The sequence below is a fragment of the Panthera uncia genome (genome assembly GCF_023721935.1).
Source record: "Panthera uncia isolate 11264 chromosome B2 unlocalized genomic scaffold, Puncia_PCG_1.0 HiC_scaffold_24, whole genome shotgun sequence".
NCBI lineage: Eukaryota > Metazoa > Chordata > Mammalia > Carnivora > Felidae > Panthera > Panthera uncia.
The window spans coordinates 111,730,733-111,746,975 of NW_026057580.1; the positions used below are offsets into that span (position 1 = coordinate 111,730,733).

Consider the following 16,243-nt stretch of genomic DNA (forward strand, 5'->3'; position numbering starts at 1 on the left):
TCCGTCATTCCCCCTGGACGGGGCGAGACCGCGGAGCCCCCGGATGGGCTCGCGGCCAGGTTGGGGAGACCTGACGGCCACTCTCGGCACTGTCCCGGAAGACAGAGTGGGGAGCTGGAGAGCCACACGACGGGGTGCAGCGCCCCAGAAGGCACCCTGGAAGGAGCAGAGGGCCAGGTCCCAGACCAACCTTGTGACCTTCGGCTTCAGGCTTCTGTTTCTTTTTTTTTTAATTTTGAGATAATCAGAACATACGGAGATTTTGAACCAACAGGACGAGGAACTTTCTTGAACCGCTTGGGAGTGAGCTGCCTCCCTGACGCCTCACCTTCTCTGGACACTTCAGGTTGTCATCCCGCGGGAGCACGATGCATCCACCGACAACACGGTGTTGGGCCCATTCCTACCAGCTAAGCCTCAGATCCTGCTCGGGTGTCCCCGCTGGTCACGGCAATGCCCTTTTTAGGCAAAGGACCCCATTCTAAATCCTGTGTTGTACCTCACTGTCTTTCAGTTTCACTTCAGCCCAGAAAGTTCCTCAATCTTTGCGGTTTCATGTCCTTGACTCGTGAGGTTGCCCTCCTCGCCTCGGGGTCTGACGCCCCTCGGTCGCCCCCCTCCACTGGAGGATGCCTGTTCTGCTCTGCCCCGTGTCGCGGTTTTAGGACTCCTTTTCGGGAAAGCATGGGGGACGGACCTCAGGTTGAACAGAATCATACTTAAACTAGAAAGTCTTGCCGTAGAGTGGCGTTTCCCAAAGGATGCCCCTTGGAACACTTGTCCCGTCTGATTTGGTCGATGTGCTACGGAAACTGGAAAGGGTCTGTGCCCAAGTAGGTCAGGAGGATGCCGAGAAGACAGGCTTCCTTGCCGTGAGACCTCTCTGAGATCTGGCTCAGATCACAATAAAAAAATGTGGCTGGTGGGTCTCCCAAGAAGGTACAGTATGAAGTGCTTTCCACATGTTGGCCTGTGTCCCCTTGGGGAGCCTGGTGGCCGGAGGCCCGTCCCCTGGGAAGTGCTGTCACCGTGGCGCACGGTTGTCCTGAGGGTCGCACGGAACGGGTGTGGTGTTCTCTGTACAAGAATGGTGAGGGCCCAAGAGACAGGTGCACGCTACTTCAGAACCTGCCCTCCCCAGGGAAGCCCCCTGTGCCCTCCCCATGGTCCGGCCCCAGCCATTTGTGCCCCCCAACACTGCTCCCCACATCGGGTCCGATTCCCCAGGAAGCTGACAGTGACCGGGTTCTGCGGCCATTGGCGTGGCGCTTCTGACCCGTTGCCTGTTACTCTCCACGCGTGAGCGCTGGCGTGTTGAGATGATCAAGGGTCGAATTGTGTCCCCCAAAACCCGTGTTGGAGCGCTCACCCCTAGCACCCCAGAATGTGACCTTATTCAGAGACTGGATCTTTATAGACGTGATCAAGTTCAAGCGAGGTCAGGGGGTGGGCCCTAGTCCACTGTGACTGGTGTCCTTATGAACAGGGGAAATTTGTGATGTGAAGACACAGGGAGGAGACGGATGTCTGCAAGCTGAGGAGAGACGCCTTCCCTCCCTGCCCGCCCCTTGGTTTTGGAGTTCCGGCTTCCAGAACCACGAGACAATAAATGTCTGCGACTTCAGCCTCCCAGACCGTCCGTGCTACTTTGTTCCGGCAGCCCTGAGACACGAGTCCGGAGAGCAGAGGCCCAGTCGCTCTCAGAGGGGCCAGGTGGTCATCAGACACAGCGAGAGTGACCCATGGCTGTGTGCGGAGGCTGAGGAGCCTCGTCTAGGCTGCCCCACCGTGACCTGTCGTTGCCTCCATGCCCATCGAAGGATGACTGGCCAGCGGTTTTGAATGAACCACAGGTGGTTTCGTGGGTTCCTTTGTGGGGACGGGGTGGGTGGGTCATTGAGAGCTGAGCCGGCTTTGACAATGATACCTCGAGGACGTGGAAGCAGGCTGCCTGAGACTTGGCTCTGGCATCCAGAACTGAGAATAGGGGCCAGGTGATGCCCTCGGCTCCTGGCCACTGTCCCGTGTGCCTGACCAGCCCCTGCTCCTGGGGACCTCTAGCCCCGGTGGTGACGTCTGTGCGCCCTCGGCCTTCTGAGCTCTGGAGGCCGGGAAGGTAGGGAGGAATTTAATGCATAGCTTCCATGTCATGTGTCTGTTGGAATGGATGGGGACAAGAAGATTGTCCTGGGCAAGCTGGGCAGACACAGGTCACTGGGTCTGGTTGGTCCCAGTGCCTGGGGGCGGGGGGGGGGGGGGGGGGTGGAGACAGAAGGCCCCTGTCTTGTCCTCTGGCCGGGCTCTGGGGGAAGAGGCCTGCCCAGTGGCCTTCCTTGTCAGGGGCTTTGGTGTAGGGCAAACGGAGTCATCAGAGAGGCCCCGACATTGGGGAGGAGACCATGGTGTGGAGAACAGCCTGGGTCCTCAAGGAAGGCAGCACCTTTGATGACCGAGTGGAGCCTCGCTGTGGCTCCCACGCTGGGTCCTCTTTTCTGGTGGTTTCCACGCTCCTCAGTGCAATTTAAAACCGCCCCTGAAGGACCTTAAAAGAAGGTGCCGTTTTGGAGGCGGTGCTGGGGGTTGAGGTCTGTGAGGAGAGGTCTGCCTCCACCACGGTGGTCTCCTGACGGCACACAGAGGGAGACAGCAACCCCAGGGCTGGTGAGGAGGCCTGAGTGCAGCTGGAGGAGGGGCGCCCATGGTGGCGGGGATGGGCGGGGGGCAGTTGGCCACAATACTCTGTCGCTTCTCCCCTTTGCAATTCTGATGACCCAAGGTGCCCGGTCCTTGCACCTGAAGCAGGGATTGGGCGATGGGAACAGAGTGGCCTGTCTGAGCAAAAGAAAGAGTGAGCGCCAGCCCGCTGGGGAGTGGGGAGGGAAGCCTTTGCCCAGAGCCAGGGAGATTGCTTTCTCCAGCAAGAAAAGAGCAGGGGGCGTGAGGTCTGGCTGGCTGCCTTCCCACCCCCAGCCTCCCCAAGGCCCCCTGGGGAATTGGGGGCAGGGAGGGGCCTTGCTTTCTCCCCAGGATGTGTCGAAAGCAGGACCTTTGCTCCCTGGCTGCTTCCCAGGTAGAGGTAGAGGGCACCCAGGACGTTTGGGGCCAGCACGCTTGTGTTAGAAAAAGCCACTTGTTTTCCTCCCATGTGGTGGGGAAAACCCAGCTCTCCCTTCTGTTTATCTCCCTTGCTGCTCACCCAGAACATTTCACTTCTGGTCACCAGATGTGGGGGCTTTGCCCCACGCCAAGCAATTCTTTGGAGCACCAGCTGGGGAGTCCTATAATTGAACTCAATTCTGACGTGGTCCACCTGTAGGTAACATCAGAACCACCCCCCCAACCCCAGCTAGGGGCTCAGTCCCGTAAGGCTGCCCCCCACTTCAGATGCCAACGGCAAGTAGTAGGTCCCCAGGTTACCCATAGTTCTGTCTGACCTGGCTACAAAGTCAGGGGACTTCCATGACCTCTTCCCCTTTGGATCCAATTGATTTGCTCGAGCAGCTCACAGCACTCCGGGAAACACTCCTGTTTTTACCAGTTTACTAAAGGACACAGACGAGCAGCCAGATGAAGATGTACATGGGGCGAGGTCTGGGAGGGTCCCAGGCATAGGGAGCTTCTGTCCCCGTGGAGCTGGGATGTGTGATCCCCCCAGAGGTGGGTGTGTTCACCAGCCAGGAAGCTCTCCAAACCCCCTTCTTTTGGGATTCTCACAGGGGCTTCCTCGTGTAGGCTCGATGGATCATGAACTCCATTTTCAGCCCTTCTCCCTTCTCGAGAGAATGCGGGTTGGGCCGAAAGTGCCAAGCTTCTGATCATGGCTTGGCCTTTCCTGTGACCGGGAGCCCTCCAGAGTCCCCTCATCAGAACAAAGGTCACTCCTACCACCCAGGAAATTACAAGGGTTTCAGGAGCTCCGTGCCAGGAACCGGGGGGCAGAGCCCTGGACACATGTCCTACGATCTCACGCCGCCAGAAAGGACTGCTTTCAGCTTGGAGTGTGTGACTGTCCTGCCTTTGGGGGACGTTTGCCTCTGGCCTTCTTCCTTCCTGCCCTTCCAGTGAGCACTCAGCCCTCTGGCAGCAGCCCGGGGCGGGGCGGGGGGCCGGGGGTTCAAGAGCTACAACCCCCGGGAGGGGGGCCGTATTTTACCAAACCAGCCAGCGCCCAGTGCCCGTGGAGCAGAGAGAGGAGAGTCCCAGAAACAAAAGGGCCTCTCCCGTGTGCAAATGCAGGGACCCGCCCTGGATGTCTGTGCCCTCCCAAGGCTGACATGGGGGAGTGGGGGAGGCGTTTCCTGTCTGGTAGCATTTCGCTGTCCTCCGTCAGCAGTTCTGGCTGGGACTCCTGGGGTCCCACCCTGCACCCAGACAGCCCCCTTGACCCCGTTCCCTGCGTGTCAGGTTGTTTTACAACCGAGCAGCTGGGAGCCCGCCCTGGGCAGGTGATGGTGCTGGGTGGAGTCCCATGGGGTGCTGGGAAACTGCCTGTGTTGGGGCGGGGAGATAGGGAAGTGGGTTTGTTTGGGGAGCTTGGCTCTCTCACAGACCCTGGTCGGTCTGTGTGCCCCAGGCTTTTAAAGGTCTGGTTGGCCTGTTCCCCTGAGGAGGGCGAGGGGGCCAAGATGAGGGCCTGGGGGGGGGGCCCGGCCACCACAGGCTGCCCCCCCACCCCCGCCCCTGCCCCCAGAGCAGCCCTGGGGCTGGCACGCAGGCCAGGCAGACGGGCTGAGGGAGCTGCTGCTTGAGCCTGGCCTCAGAGGTCAGCCCGGCACGCAGGGCCCCAGAGGGGCGAGTGTGGAGTGCGGTTAGCCAGCCCCAGGCCGTGCGAGCAGCACTGCACGTGGGCTCGCAGGCCTTTCGAGGCCCTGCTGCTCCCAGGAACATTCCCTCCTTGTCTCCCAGGAGCCATTTCTCCTTGTCTGTTCCTGTGGAGCCACACGACCACAACCCTAGCTGGATAAGGCCGCACACTCGTCTCCCGGCTTCTGGGGGGACCCTCTGCGGGTCTGGGGCAAGATGGGCCTCAGCCCACGTGGTTCCTGCAGCTGCGGGCCTGAGGGTCCCCGTCAGCCGGTGGCGTCTCCTCTCCTTGCTTTGTGGACTCCCCCGCAGGGCCACCTGCTTCATCAAAGCCAGCAGTGGGATGAGGGACGCCGGGCCAGGCGGCTGTGAAACCGCACTCGATGGAGTCCTGGGAGTGGCATCGCCACATTTGCTGCGTTCCGTGGGGACAGGCCAGTCTCAGGTCCCGTGCCTACTCCAGGGTGCGCGTGCCAGGAGGCAGGGTCTTTGGGGGTCGCCTTCCCATCCCGGCCTGCCACACCCTTTCTGCCTTTCATCACTTCCTGCTCCCCCCCCCCCCCCCCCCCCCCCCCGTCGTCGTATCAACCTACTGGCCATAAGGTTCACGGCTGGCTGAGAAGCCAGTTTTGGGGGCTCCCCTAGTGCCCTCTGCTTGAGCCGACCCTCTGTGAATCTATCCCCCCGAATGGTATGCTGTTTGGAGTTAGAAGCTGCCCCATCTCTGTGTCCCAGAGCCCAGCACCGACTGAGACGTATAAGGACTTGGTGAGTATTTGTTGAATGCAAAAAGCAAACTGACAGAGGAGTTGGTGAACTAAGGGCAGGCTAATAAATTCGGGATGTTGCTCTGGAGCAGAACAAGACTCAAGTTCAAGGACAGTGGGAACTCGGGAGGTTGCCGTTGGCTCCCCAAACCTTTGTTTTCCTAGCTGTGCCGTGAGGAGGGTCGTAGCGTTGACCTTGAAGGCTGTCACGACCTGGTAACAATTCAGAGCCCCGAATTGAAGGCTGATGCTTTTGTCATTGCTGAGTCTGAAGCTCATTCATGGCTCCCTTTTCCACGAGATGCCGGCCTGCAGGGCCCTTGGGGACAAATAGGACGCAGTGCTCAGCCGAGCCATGCTTGGGGCCAGGCCAGCTAGGTGAAAGGAGTGTGAGTGCTGGATCACACAGCACCTGAAGCTGTGATACCTTTGGTTTATCTGAATTATAAAAAGAAGTTTTAAAATAATCTCTCTGGAAGAGCCCTAAAGAGACCACTCTGGGGTGGGGAGGGGGGTTACCTGGCAGGCTCTAGTTTTTTTCCTCTAATGCCAAGAGAATTAGAACCCCAGCCTCGTGGCCTTGCTTCCTGGCCAAGCCATTTGGACACTCACCCTCCTGCCTTTCACCCTTGCCGGACACCCGCACCACGGGGTGAAAGATTATTTCCAGTTGGTTGGCTTCCAGGTAGAGCATGCTTGGACAGCAACTTGATTTCAAACCAGCCCATTGCAGAGAAGCCCACACGAAACATTGACCTTGGCTACCGCGGCCGAGGCAGTTTGGCCAAAGTGATGAGGGTGCTGGTCCAGTCATGCCCACTGTGGATGACATTCTGGAGCAGGTTGGGGAGTTCGGCTGGTTCCAGAAGCAAGTCTTCCTGACCCTATGCCTGCTGTCAGCTGCCTTTGCCCCCATCTACGTGGGCATCGTCTTCCTGGCCTTCACCCCGGATCACCGCTGCCTGAGCCCTGGGGTGGCCGAGCTGAGCCGGAGATGCGGCTGGAGCCTGGCAGAGGAGCTGAACTACACAGCGCCGGGCCCGGGGGCCGCGGGCGAGGCGTCCCCTCACCAGTGCCGCCGCTACGAGGTGGACTGGAACCAGAGCGCCCTCAGCTGCGCGGACCCCCTGGCCGGCCTGGCGGCCAACAGGAGCCACCTGCCGCTGGGCCCCTGTCGGCACGGCTGGGTGTACGAAACGCCCGGCTCGTCCATCGTGACCGAGGTGAGAGCTGGCCCTGTGTTTCGGGGGCCAGCTGGGTTTTAGGGACACGGGGGAAGCAGGGAGGAGAGTTCGATTCACTGAGCACTTAGAACGTGTCCAGTTCCGTCCTGGGCACTTTGCACGCTTCCCTTGCGTAGCCCTCCGCAGACCCTGGGTGATGGTGAAGGAGACTGAAGGTCAGAGCAAGCCGGGCTGAGCCAGATCGTTTGAATACGGGTCTACGGGGAGAGACGGGTTTCTCTTCTTTCTGCCCCACCGGCCTCTTCCTCCAAGAGCCTGCCGAATTCGCTTGGGGTGGGGCTTCCCTACCGTTAGAATTAGTGGGCTCCCCCTTCCTCCACTCAGGAAGCACGCGCCTGTGGGGGCCGAACGTGGCTGGGGAGCTGGGGAGGCCTCCCTGGCTTTGGAGTCAGACTGTTGCAATCCCGGCCATGTTCCAGATGAGCTGGGCGTCACTGCGTGGGTTACTCGGCGTCTCTGAGCCTCAGCTTCCTCATCAGTAAACCCAGGACGGCCGTGACCCACAGGGGCCGGAAGTTCAGCTGAGGCTGGCGTAACCGCTGACAGACCTGAGCTGAGCTGCACGAGGTGGCCTCACAGGATGCGGTGGTGGTGTCGAAGCGCCCTGCTCACCTAGTTCGGGGGGTTCTTTCTGTGTTGTGCCTTGAGGATATTTTAGTAAAAAGCTACCAGGTTTTTTCCCTTCATGCATGCTTTTGAAAGCGATGGGTTTCCAAGGGTTCCAAGGCACCCTTCAATGACAGACGACCAGCGAGGCACCTCCCCTCCCAGGGACACCGAACTGCCCAGCGCTCTGGCTGGGAGTCTAGAAGCATACCAAGACAGAGAAGTATTTGTTCTCCGTGACTGAGAGCCACTCCACTAGTAAACGGGCAGAAGCAGTCGGTCCGCCATCTATTTACTCCCTCATCTGTTCACTCAGTAAACGTGGCTGAGCCTTTGCTCCGTTCCAGCACTGCCGTGGTGCTGGGATGGAGACAGGGAGAAAGCTGGGCGCTTCTCTCCAGGAGCCTGGCATCTCCAGGGCAGTGAGGGAGGCGGGGAGAACAAGGCCTGTGCCCGGGACCACGTGTGGGCAGGCACACAGGGGGCAGCGGGCTCCAAGGAGGCGTCCCCGAGCCACCGAACTTATCACGGGTGCCTTCTGGAGGGAGGTGGCATTTGATTGGAGCCTCGGGTGTATCCTGAGCGGCAAGGAGAGGAAACAGGACAGGGAGGGGGAGCGCGGGCCCAGGCTCAGGGGAGCGGGAGCTCGTGCCACGCTGGGGACAATGAACCGTTACACTGTCCTCCCGAAAGGAAAGGTCGCCAGATAAAACACAGGACACCGAATTAAATGTGAATTTCAGATAAATGACCAACGCTTTTTAAAAGATAATTATGTCTCAGATGTTGTGCATATTTGATACTGAAGCAGGGAATACAAATATTGTGTGGGCGGTGCCCATATTAAAAAATATACACATATGTGTGTTGTTTATCTGAAATCCGAATTCAACCGGGCACCCTGTGTTGTCATCGTTGTTGTTTTCTTCCTAAACGTGGCAACAAATGAGGAAATTTGGTCTTGTTTAGGCAGAGGAGCAAGGCGGTTTAGTTCTAGCTGAACCTTGGGAACGGCCTGGAGGCGTCCCCAGAGGTCAGGAGGGCTCAGGTGGCCCAGAAATGAGCCCCGGTGGAAGGGTCAGCCAACATGGTTGTTGCAGGAACAAAAGTTAGAGTGGCCCTGAAGAGACACAGGCCTGGCCTGGGCTGGGGGGGGGGGGGGGGGGGCCCCAGCCCCCCTGGGGGTTCTTGGGGGGGGGGGGGGGGGGGCTACTGAATCTGAGCCTGGACCACAGGAGAAGGAGCGGTTTGGGAGGTGGGGGTGGCAGACACGGAGGGGAGGAGTGGACAAGGGAGGACTCCAACGCAGGAGGACTCAGAAGGCTCCAGAGCCGCGGGGGGGCGGGGGGGCCTCCCTGTGCGTGGCAGTAGGGGTCTGCTTCCACAGGACCCTAGATCTAAGCCCTGGCAGGAATTAAGGGGCTCCTGGAACCCTTGTGCTCAGGGGGAGCGGGGAGGAGGTGGCTGTCGGGTACAGAGTGCATTTGGGGCCCTGCGGAGTCCGAGGGCCGAGGGCCGGTGGGCTTCTGCTGAGAAAACCCATGTGATTAGGTGCAGGGGCTCTGAGGTGGGAGGATCCGGCCCCTGGAAGTGATGCCGTCTCCTCTCACCCTCCCCCCCCACGATTGCTTCAAAGCCCTTTGCCTCCACTCCTCATCCTAAACTGAAGCTTGTTCTTGGGGGATTCACCTCGGGGATTTATTTCTGCAAAAATAATCTTTAACTCAGCCTTGCCTTGGACATTGGAACTTGCTCGAGGGAGGCGCTGAGCCAGCTTGTTTGAACACCCAGCCTCACTTCCCCTCCAAGCCAGAGACAGCGGCTGGGCTCCGCCTGGGGAAGGAATGTGCTGTTTACTGACTTTTTTGCCTCCCCTGTGGGGGGGGTGGGGTGGCCCTGTCGGCTGCAGCCCCACACTGGGCTGGGGGGCCTCACTCCAGGCTGGGAAGCCCTGTCCTCCCCTGCCTGTGGGCAGGAGCGACAGAAAGGCCTCAGCCCGAGGTCATGGGACCTAAAGTTACATCATAGTTTCCAAACTCGCCTGGTCCCCGAGGTCTCCTGGCTTCTGGTCTGTGATCTGCCGAGACAGGACCCACAGCAATCTGTACTCGGACAAGGACCCTGGGGGACTCCTGTGATCGGACGAGCTTGGACAGCACTGCCCACTGCTTTCTAGGCTGCCCAACACAGCAGGCCCAGCAGGAGCTGTGACTGGACTCAGAGGCCCATCCGGCGCCCCCCTGGGGCTCAACACAGCCCTGGGCTTTTCTGAGGGCTGGGTCTGCCCTCCTGGTGTGCACACATGTACGAGAGGGCAGTGGTTGGGTGTGAGTTTGGGGGGCACGGGGCATGACAGGTGACTCTAGACACAGATTCTCAGCATAGTGGGAGGGGCGGTGGCAGGGCAGAGATCTCAGCAGGAGGCAATGGTAGCAGGTAAAGCGGGGGTCCCTCCCACTGGCCCTGTGAGCCCCCAGCTTGTGCACAGTCCAAGGGCAAGATGTCATCCAGGGCATTTCAGGAAGCATGGCAGGGACGTCTTACAGACTCGCTCATGGCGAAGATTAGAACAAAAGACAAAAAACAGGGCCCTGCGGCTTCGGTGCAGTCTCGTAGACACCGAATGTGGTCTTGGACAGCGTGGGGGGAGGCTACAAAAAGACCGTTGGACAATTGGAGATACAGAGCCTGGGGCAGCCAGATAACACTCCAGAGCCGTCCGTCCCTCTGCCTTCTGACGGCGGGGCCCGGGGCAGCCAGGGAAAACCAAAGAACCGCAGGGGGAGCTGGGTGAGGAGGGTGTGCAGCTGAGGGGAACGAACATCCCGGTCGGGACGGGGAACTTCAGAGGTGCCGGGAGGTATCTTGTCCTCCCAGGGCTGAGCCACCACGGGAGCGGACCGACGGGTCTGGGCATAGCAGGTGACAGGACAGGCTCATTATGAGTTTCTGAAAGTCAGGTGGTATGTTGGGACGCCGGGGTGGCTCAGTCGGTTAAGCGTCCGACTCTCGGTTTCGGCTCAGGCCGTGATCTCACGGTTTGTGAGTTCAAGCCCCACATCGGGCTCCGTGCTGTTGGCACGGAGCCTGCTTGGGATTCTCTCTCTCCCTCTCTCTCTGCCCCTCTCCCTGCTTGCACACTGTCTCTCTCAATCTCAAAATGAAAAACGTGGAAGAAAACCTTCTAAGAGTTAAAGGGTTTGTTATTTACCAAAGCCATTTTCACGTTTCCCCCTCAGTGCTTGCGTAGCTCTGTGAGTGGGACAGGATCAGCTCAACGCATCCGTTTCAGACTGGGAAACTGAGGCCCAAAGTGGCTAAGTGCTTTTCCTGCTGTCACATCCCACAATGTTGTCTGGTAGGGTGGGGCCGTGAATCCAAAGTAGCTAGAGCGGCACAGAGATTGGGAGAAAGGAGGGATGTGCCCCTAGACGCCGCCTAGTTAGGGCTGCACCAGGACCGGGGAGGGTGCCAAGGCCCGGCTGTAGAGCTCCATACTTACATCTACTTTCTCTGAGCCCCAAAGAGGGAGTGGCGATGTCTCCTCATCACGCCCGTCCAGTGCCCAGGCATGTGCTCTCTAGGGTGAGACGTCCCCTATAACACAATAAGGCCCTTCATCAGACAGTTCTGTCCCGCCTTTGCCTCTGCCTCCCTCCTGCTCAGTCCCTCCCCTCTCTGGTTCTTGGCATGTCGGTCCCTCCGGTCCCTCCGAGTCTCCAGCTCCCCTGCCCCACCCCCCCCCCCCCACAACACTAATACCCAGGCTGCTCCCACTAAGCCCGCCTTCCTGCGATCGTGTCCTCGCTCAGCCCTTCCTGTTCACACGGCAACATCAGTCACAACGGAATCTATAGAATTATTGGTGGACTTGACATAACGAAATGTATAATTAACAGGCACTTAATTGAGGGCTTTTGACCAATTTTGGAAAACATGTTCTGTTTATTTTGCTACACTTCCGTCTTGAGGAAATTACTTTGCTGTACTTCTTTCTAGAAAACTTACCTGTTGGCCAAAAGACCTGTTGTCTTTTGATAATTGACTATCAGTGTCAAAGCACTGGACGGTAGCTTCTTAACTAATATATAGTGAGGGTAAAGCAAAGATATGAGGTCCATAATGATATTAACCGAGATTTGCCAGAAACCTTGAATTTGTCTTACGAACACACGGTAAGAGAAGATGACATGAGACGCCTTCGGATGTCACACGTTGTGTTAAACGTTTACTTTGTCCGGAGGGACGGCGGAAGGTGTAGTTTGACTCACAAGCGGTCTTGTGTTTTCGGCCCCTCCGACTGCGGTGTGGACCTGCTTCAGTTCAACCTGGTATGTGATGACTCTTGGAAGGTGGACCTCTTTCAGTCCTGCGTGAACGTGGGCTTCTTCCTGGGCTCTCTGGGTGTCGGCTACATTGCAGACAGGTACGTGAAGGCCAATCCACCTGTACGGAGCGGCAAGGCCGCGTGGAGAGTGGATCAGAGGGGTCAGTGATGGAAGAATCTGGCCAGTTGAAATCTACCACGGAACTTGATGGGGAAAAGACGTGGTAGCTAGTGCTTTGGACGAGGTGGGGCAGCAAGCTGGAGTAAGGTTGGGGACTTAGGGTGGATTTCAGGGGTCGACGCTCCACGCAGATTGTGTAGTTGGGGTGGTGGCCCGAGAGAAGGTGGGGACAAAGCCAAGGTTTATGTGTCAGGCAGGTGGATGAGGTGAGGGCGGGGCTATTTTTTGAGGCGGGCCTGAGTCGGGTAGAGGCCGACTTCCCTCTAGCTCTCTGTGGGGGGAGGGGGTGGGAAGCCGTCCCGAGTTGTGTCCCCGCAGCGCTAACATCACAGCTGTGCTAACAGTAGCCCGGGAGGCACCGAAGAGATGTCAAGGAGGCAAGTGGATACACGAGTTGCGCTCAGAAGAGAGTTTCGCATTCGAGATAAATCTTTGGGCTTTGTCAGTAGGAACTGGTATTTAACACCGTAAACTGTGTTTGAGATCAGCTAGCAGAGTGTGTAGAGAGGTGAACAGGTTGATAGGGAAGGAGTGGTGGCAAAGGAGATTTGGAAGAAATGACAGGCGGCGGGTGGGTGCAAAGCCGGAGAACACAAGACAAGGCTTGCTCAACGAGGAAGAGCACTCAACACCTGTGCACGTGGCCCCACGAGTGCCAGCGACAGGGACGGTGTCGGGAAGGCTAAAGAAGAGCGAGAGAGGAGAAAGCGGAGTCTGTGTGTGGGGGCAGCTCTTTGAGGCCAGTGGGCTGCGAAGGACGGGGGGAAAATGAGGGGTCCAGGATGGGGACGACCGCATCACAGAGTGCAGGGGTGGGGGGGGGGGGGACCGGGGGGGGGGGGGGGGGGGGGGCTGGGCTCCAGTGACAGGGACGCAGCCTTCGGTCAGAGGCACAGGAGAAAAGACGGGGAGGTGGACACGGATGCCATTAAGTCTGGCTGTTCTGAGGTGAGAAGGGGTGAGTGTTGGACGGGAAGTTTCTATCTCAGTAAAGGACAAGGGCATTTATGGGCTGGTGTGGAGGTGCGCCGGGCGGGGGCAGGAGTTTGAGGTCAGGAGGCAAGGAGAAGCAGGATGAAGGGCCGTGTGGGTGTCTAGGACGCAGGAAGCAGGTTGGGGCCCTCTGGGGGTGGGGACCACGTGGCTGTGACCGCACCGAGGTTGGTCCCTTACTTCCTTGCATGTGGGACAAGGTCTGAGAGACGAGTCAGTAAAGCCCCCTACTGGGATGAAGCGTTAGCAAATAATTTGCCCATTTCGTTCATGAAAAAAGGAAAGGGAAATAATCCTCAATAGTTACACCACGAGAACTGAATGTTTTCCCGGAAATGTTGACACAGCTGATAAGACTTGCGTGGGGGTGCACCCCACTAAACCCTGTATAACACAGTCTGCCGGATACAAAGGCAATGAGTGGGGACCCGTGTGGGACCCGCAGAGCCGCTGGGGGAGCCCCCCTTTAGGCTGAGATGCCAGATGGCTGAGAACGTCAGGATTCTGGATTCCTGGCTACAGTGTGACTTAACGAACCTCGGAGGGGCCGCTGTTCCCTGAGGATGACAAGGTCGGGCCCTGAGGGGGACAGCCCCTCCGGAGAGCAGTGACGTGCGCCTCCCGACTGGGACTTGCTGCCCCGTGGTGCCCACCTGACCCCAAATACCCAACAGCCCCACCTCAGGTCCCTGTCTCCCTGCCTCCGAAGGTTCGGCCGCAAGTTATGTCTCCTGGCCACCACCCTCACCAGTGCCGTCTTGGGCGTCCTCACGGCCGTGGCGCCAGACTACACGTCCCTGCTGCTGTTCCGCCTGCTACAGGGGCTGGTCAGCAAGGGCAGCTGGACGTCCGGTTACATCCTGAGTAAGTATCCGCGGGGCTGACTTTCCACAGAGGTCGGGTGGGCGAGAGGAAGGGGGTGGGGCCAAACATGGAGGTGGGTCTGGGGGGAGAAGGCAGGTTTGCAGGGTCTGGAGACATTGTGGTCACTCTAGTTGTATGTGATTGTGTGACTGGGGCAGGGGCACTATGTGGGGATGGCCTGCCTCCTTCCTTCCTTCTTCCTTCCTTCTTGCTTTTCCTCTCTCCCTCCTTTCCTTCCTTCTTTCCTTCCTTCCTTCCTTCCTTCCCTCCCTCCCTCCCTCCCTTCTTTCTTTCCTCCTTCTTTCCCTCTCTACTTCCCTCCCTCCTTTCTTTTCCCTTTCCCTCCCTCCCTCCCTCCCTCCCTCCCTTTCTTTCCTTCCTTCCTTCCTTCCTTCCTCCCTTCCTTTGTCTGAGAGACACTTAAATAACCACTTAAATAGATCAATCTTTCCATATCAACTCATCTATTTGGAAAAAGATCACAGTTGACGTGTTTACAGCAAGGGGAGGGGCAGGAAGGGGGGTCAGGTAAGAGAATATTTTAACATTTTAAATAAGAAAGAACCAGCACCTCCTGAAAAGAAATACAACTCAACTGGTTTGAACCACTTGAAAATAAGGAGAGAAAACAAAGAGGAGATAAGAGAAGAGAGAAACATTTTTTTTTTAAATTGAGGTGTAAACCACTGTAATTCTACATTTTTTTCTTTCAAATTTTTCTCAGAAGGGTAAGAAGAGAGAATGAAAATTACTTTCTTGGAAGGAGGTAGTGTAAAAGAGCCATCTATGCTTTCCTCAGCCCATAGGTGGGCACTTTAGACAGCAGTGAGGATAATCCACAGTTGTGCTCATTTGTAGAGAACAGAAAAGAAACAGTGATGCCCTTCCACCTCTGAAGACGCTATCCTGTGTCTTGGAATTCTGGGAAATGGTTCATTAACCAAGAGAAAGCATGTTTCTCCCCCTAGAAACTGTGTGCAGATGGTTTTGTTTAATCGGTTCAGGACATATGTATTGGCCACGTGTATGTTCAATATGTGCTATTTGGCACATGGTTAAGAAGATGAACTTGGGGTCACACGTCGGCTGCCCAACACTGACGGGTCGTGTAATCTTGGGCGAGTTCCATAATCTCCGGCCTCGATGCCCTCATGGGGGGGGGGGGGTGGCGGTGCCCTGAGCGGATGAGCCACACAGGTGGTGCTCGGAGCGATGCCTGCCCCGTGCCCGGCCCTGCCTGGTTCTGTTGCTGCAGGGTGGTCACTAGGGCAGGGCTGGGGCACTAGGGTAGAGGAGGCATCCTTCCTCCCTGCAAGGAGCTCACACGCTGGAGAGAACGACAGATGCCCGAGCGGGTATCTGGGTGGGTGAGGGCCAAGCCTCCTCCGAAGGCTTTCCCCACTCGCCTATGGGTCACACCCCCCACCCCAGTTCCCCCCACTTCGCCACCCCCACTTCACCACCCCGTCCCCCGCCAGTGACTCATTGGCCTCCTTTGTTGGCTCCTCCTCTTCTCCCCGATCCTCCCATCCCTCAACAGGGCGGGACCCAGGATGTTGTCCTCCCCAACCCCACACCCGTTACACCTGCCGACCCCCACCCCAGCCCCCAGTCTGTCAAGTGCCGTCTGTCCAGCCGCTCAGACCTGCCATCTTGCGGTGGGTCACGGCCTCCGCTTCCCCACTCCTGTGTCGGCCTCCTTGGGGTCCTGCTGTTACCCTCACAGCACACCCGGACCCACCGTCTCTTCCTCCGCCGCTGCCACTGGGCCCGGGCCAACACTGTCCCTTCGCCTCCACGTCGGTCTCAAGTCTCAGCTCAGCAGCAGACGTGGGAGTGCGTTTGCCCCTCAAGGGACCGGCTCTGCGTTTCATGCCATGCAAGCCAGCCTTCTCTGAGCCCCCCACGGCCTCGCCCGGCCCCCTGCCCTGGAGATCCCCATCCTCAGCTCCTCTGCCTGGAACTTCACCCTTGAGGTCCATGCCACGGCACCGCCCTCTGGCAAGCTGCGTCCCCTGACCCTCGACTGTCCCGATCCCCTCCCACCAGTTAACGTTTCGCTCCCCCGTGGCATACGGTTTACTCATTTGCCGCGTGTGCCCTCGGCCCTCTCCCTCGAGGAGGAGGAGGGGTGCGTGGGCCGCCACTGCCCATGTGGCTGCCACAGACCCCAGGCACGCAGAGTGGTGCCGGGTCCCTCACTAAGTCCGTGAGCACTCCTGGGGCCGAGGGAAATGTCATAGCTCAGCCCGGAGCTCGCGGGGCCAAGCTCTGGGGAGGAGAGGCGGAAGGTGTCAGGCAGACTGGATCCTGAGTGCGTGACGGGCAGTACGGATGGCAAATGGGGGAGTTTGAAAAAGGACCAGCTCGAGAGAGGCTGGGACGAAGGGCGGGGTGTCTCCGGGAGCCTCGATCAGCAGGACTTGGGAAGGAGCCTGGGGTCAGGCAGGCAGCGGGG

At 58.4% G+C, this 16,243-nt stretch overlaps 1 protein-coding gene across 1 annotated transcript in view; it reads left to right on the top strand.

Moving 5' to 3' along the window:
* Positions 1-5,878: 5,878 nt before the first annotated feature.
* The window catches only part of SLC22A1 (solute carrier family 22 member 1), a 30,414-nt gene continuing 20,049 nt past the window's right edge, over positions 5,879-16,243 (top strand). The window contains exons 1-3 of the mRNA XM_049654538.1: positions 5,879-6,793; positions 11,743-11,846; positions 13,631-13,785. Coding sequence (XP_049510495.1) covers positions 6,383-6,793; positions 11,743-11,846; positions 13,631-13,785 — 670 coding nt within the window. The 5' untranslated portion in view covers positions 5,879-6,382. The remainder of the gene's footprint in view (positions 6,794-11,742; positions 11,847-13,630; positions 13,786-16,243) is intronic.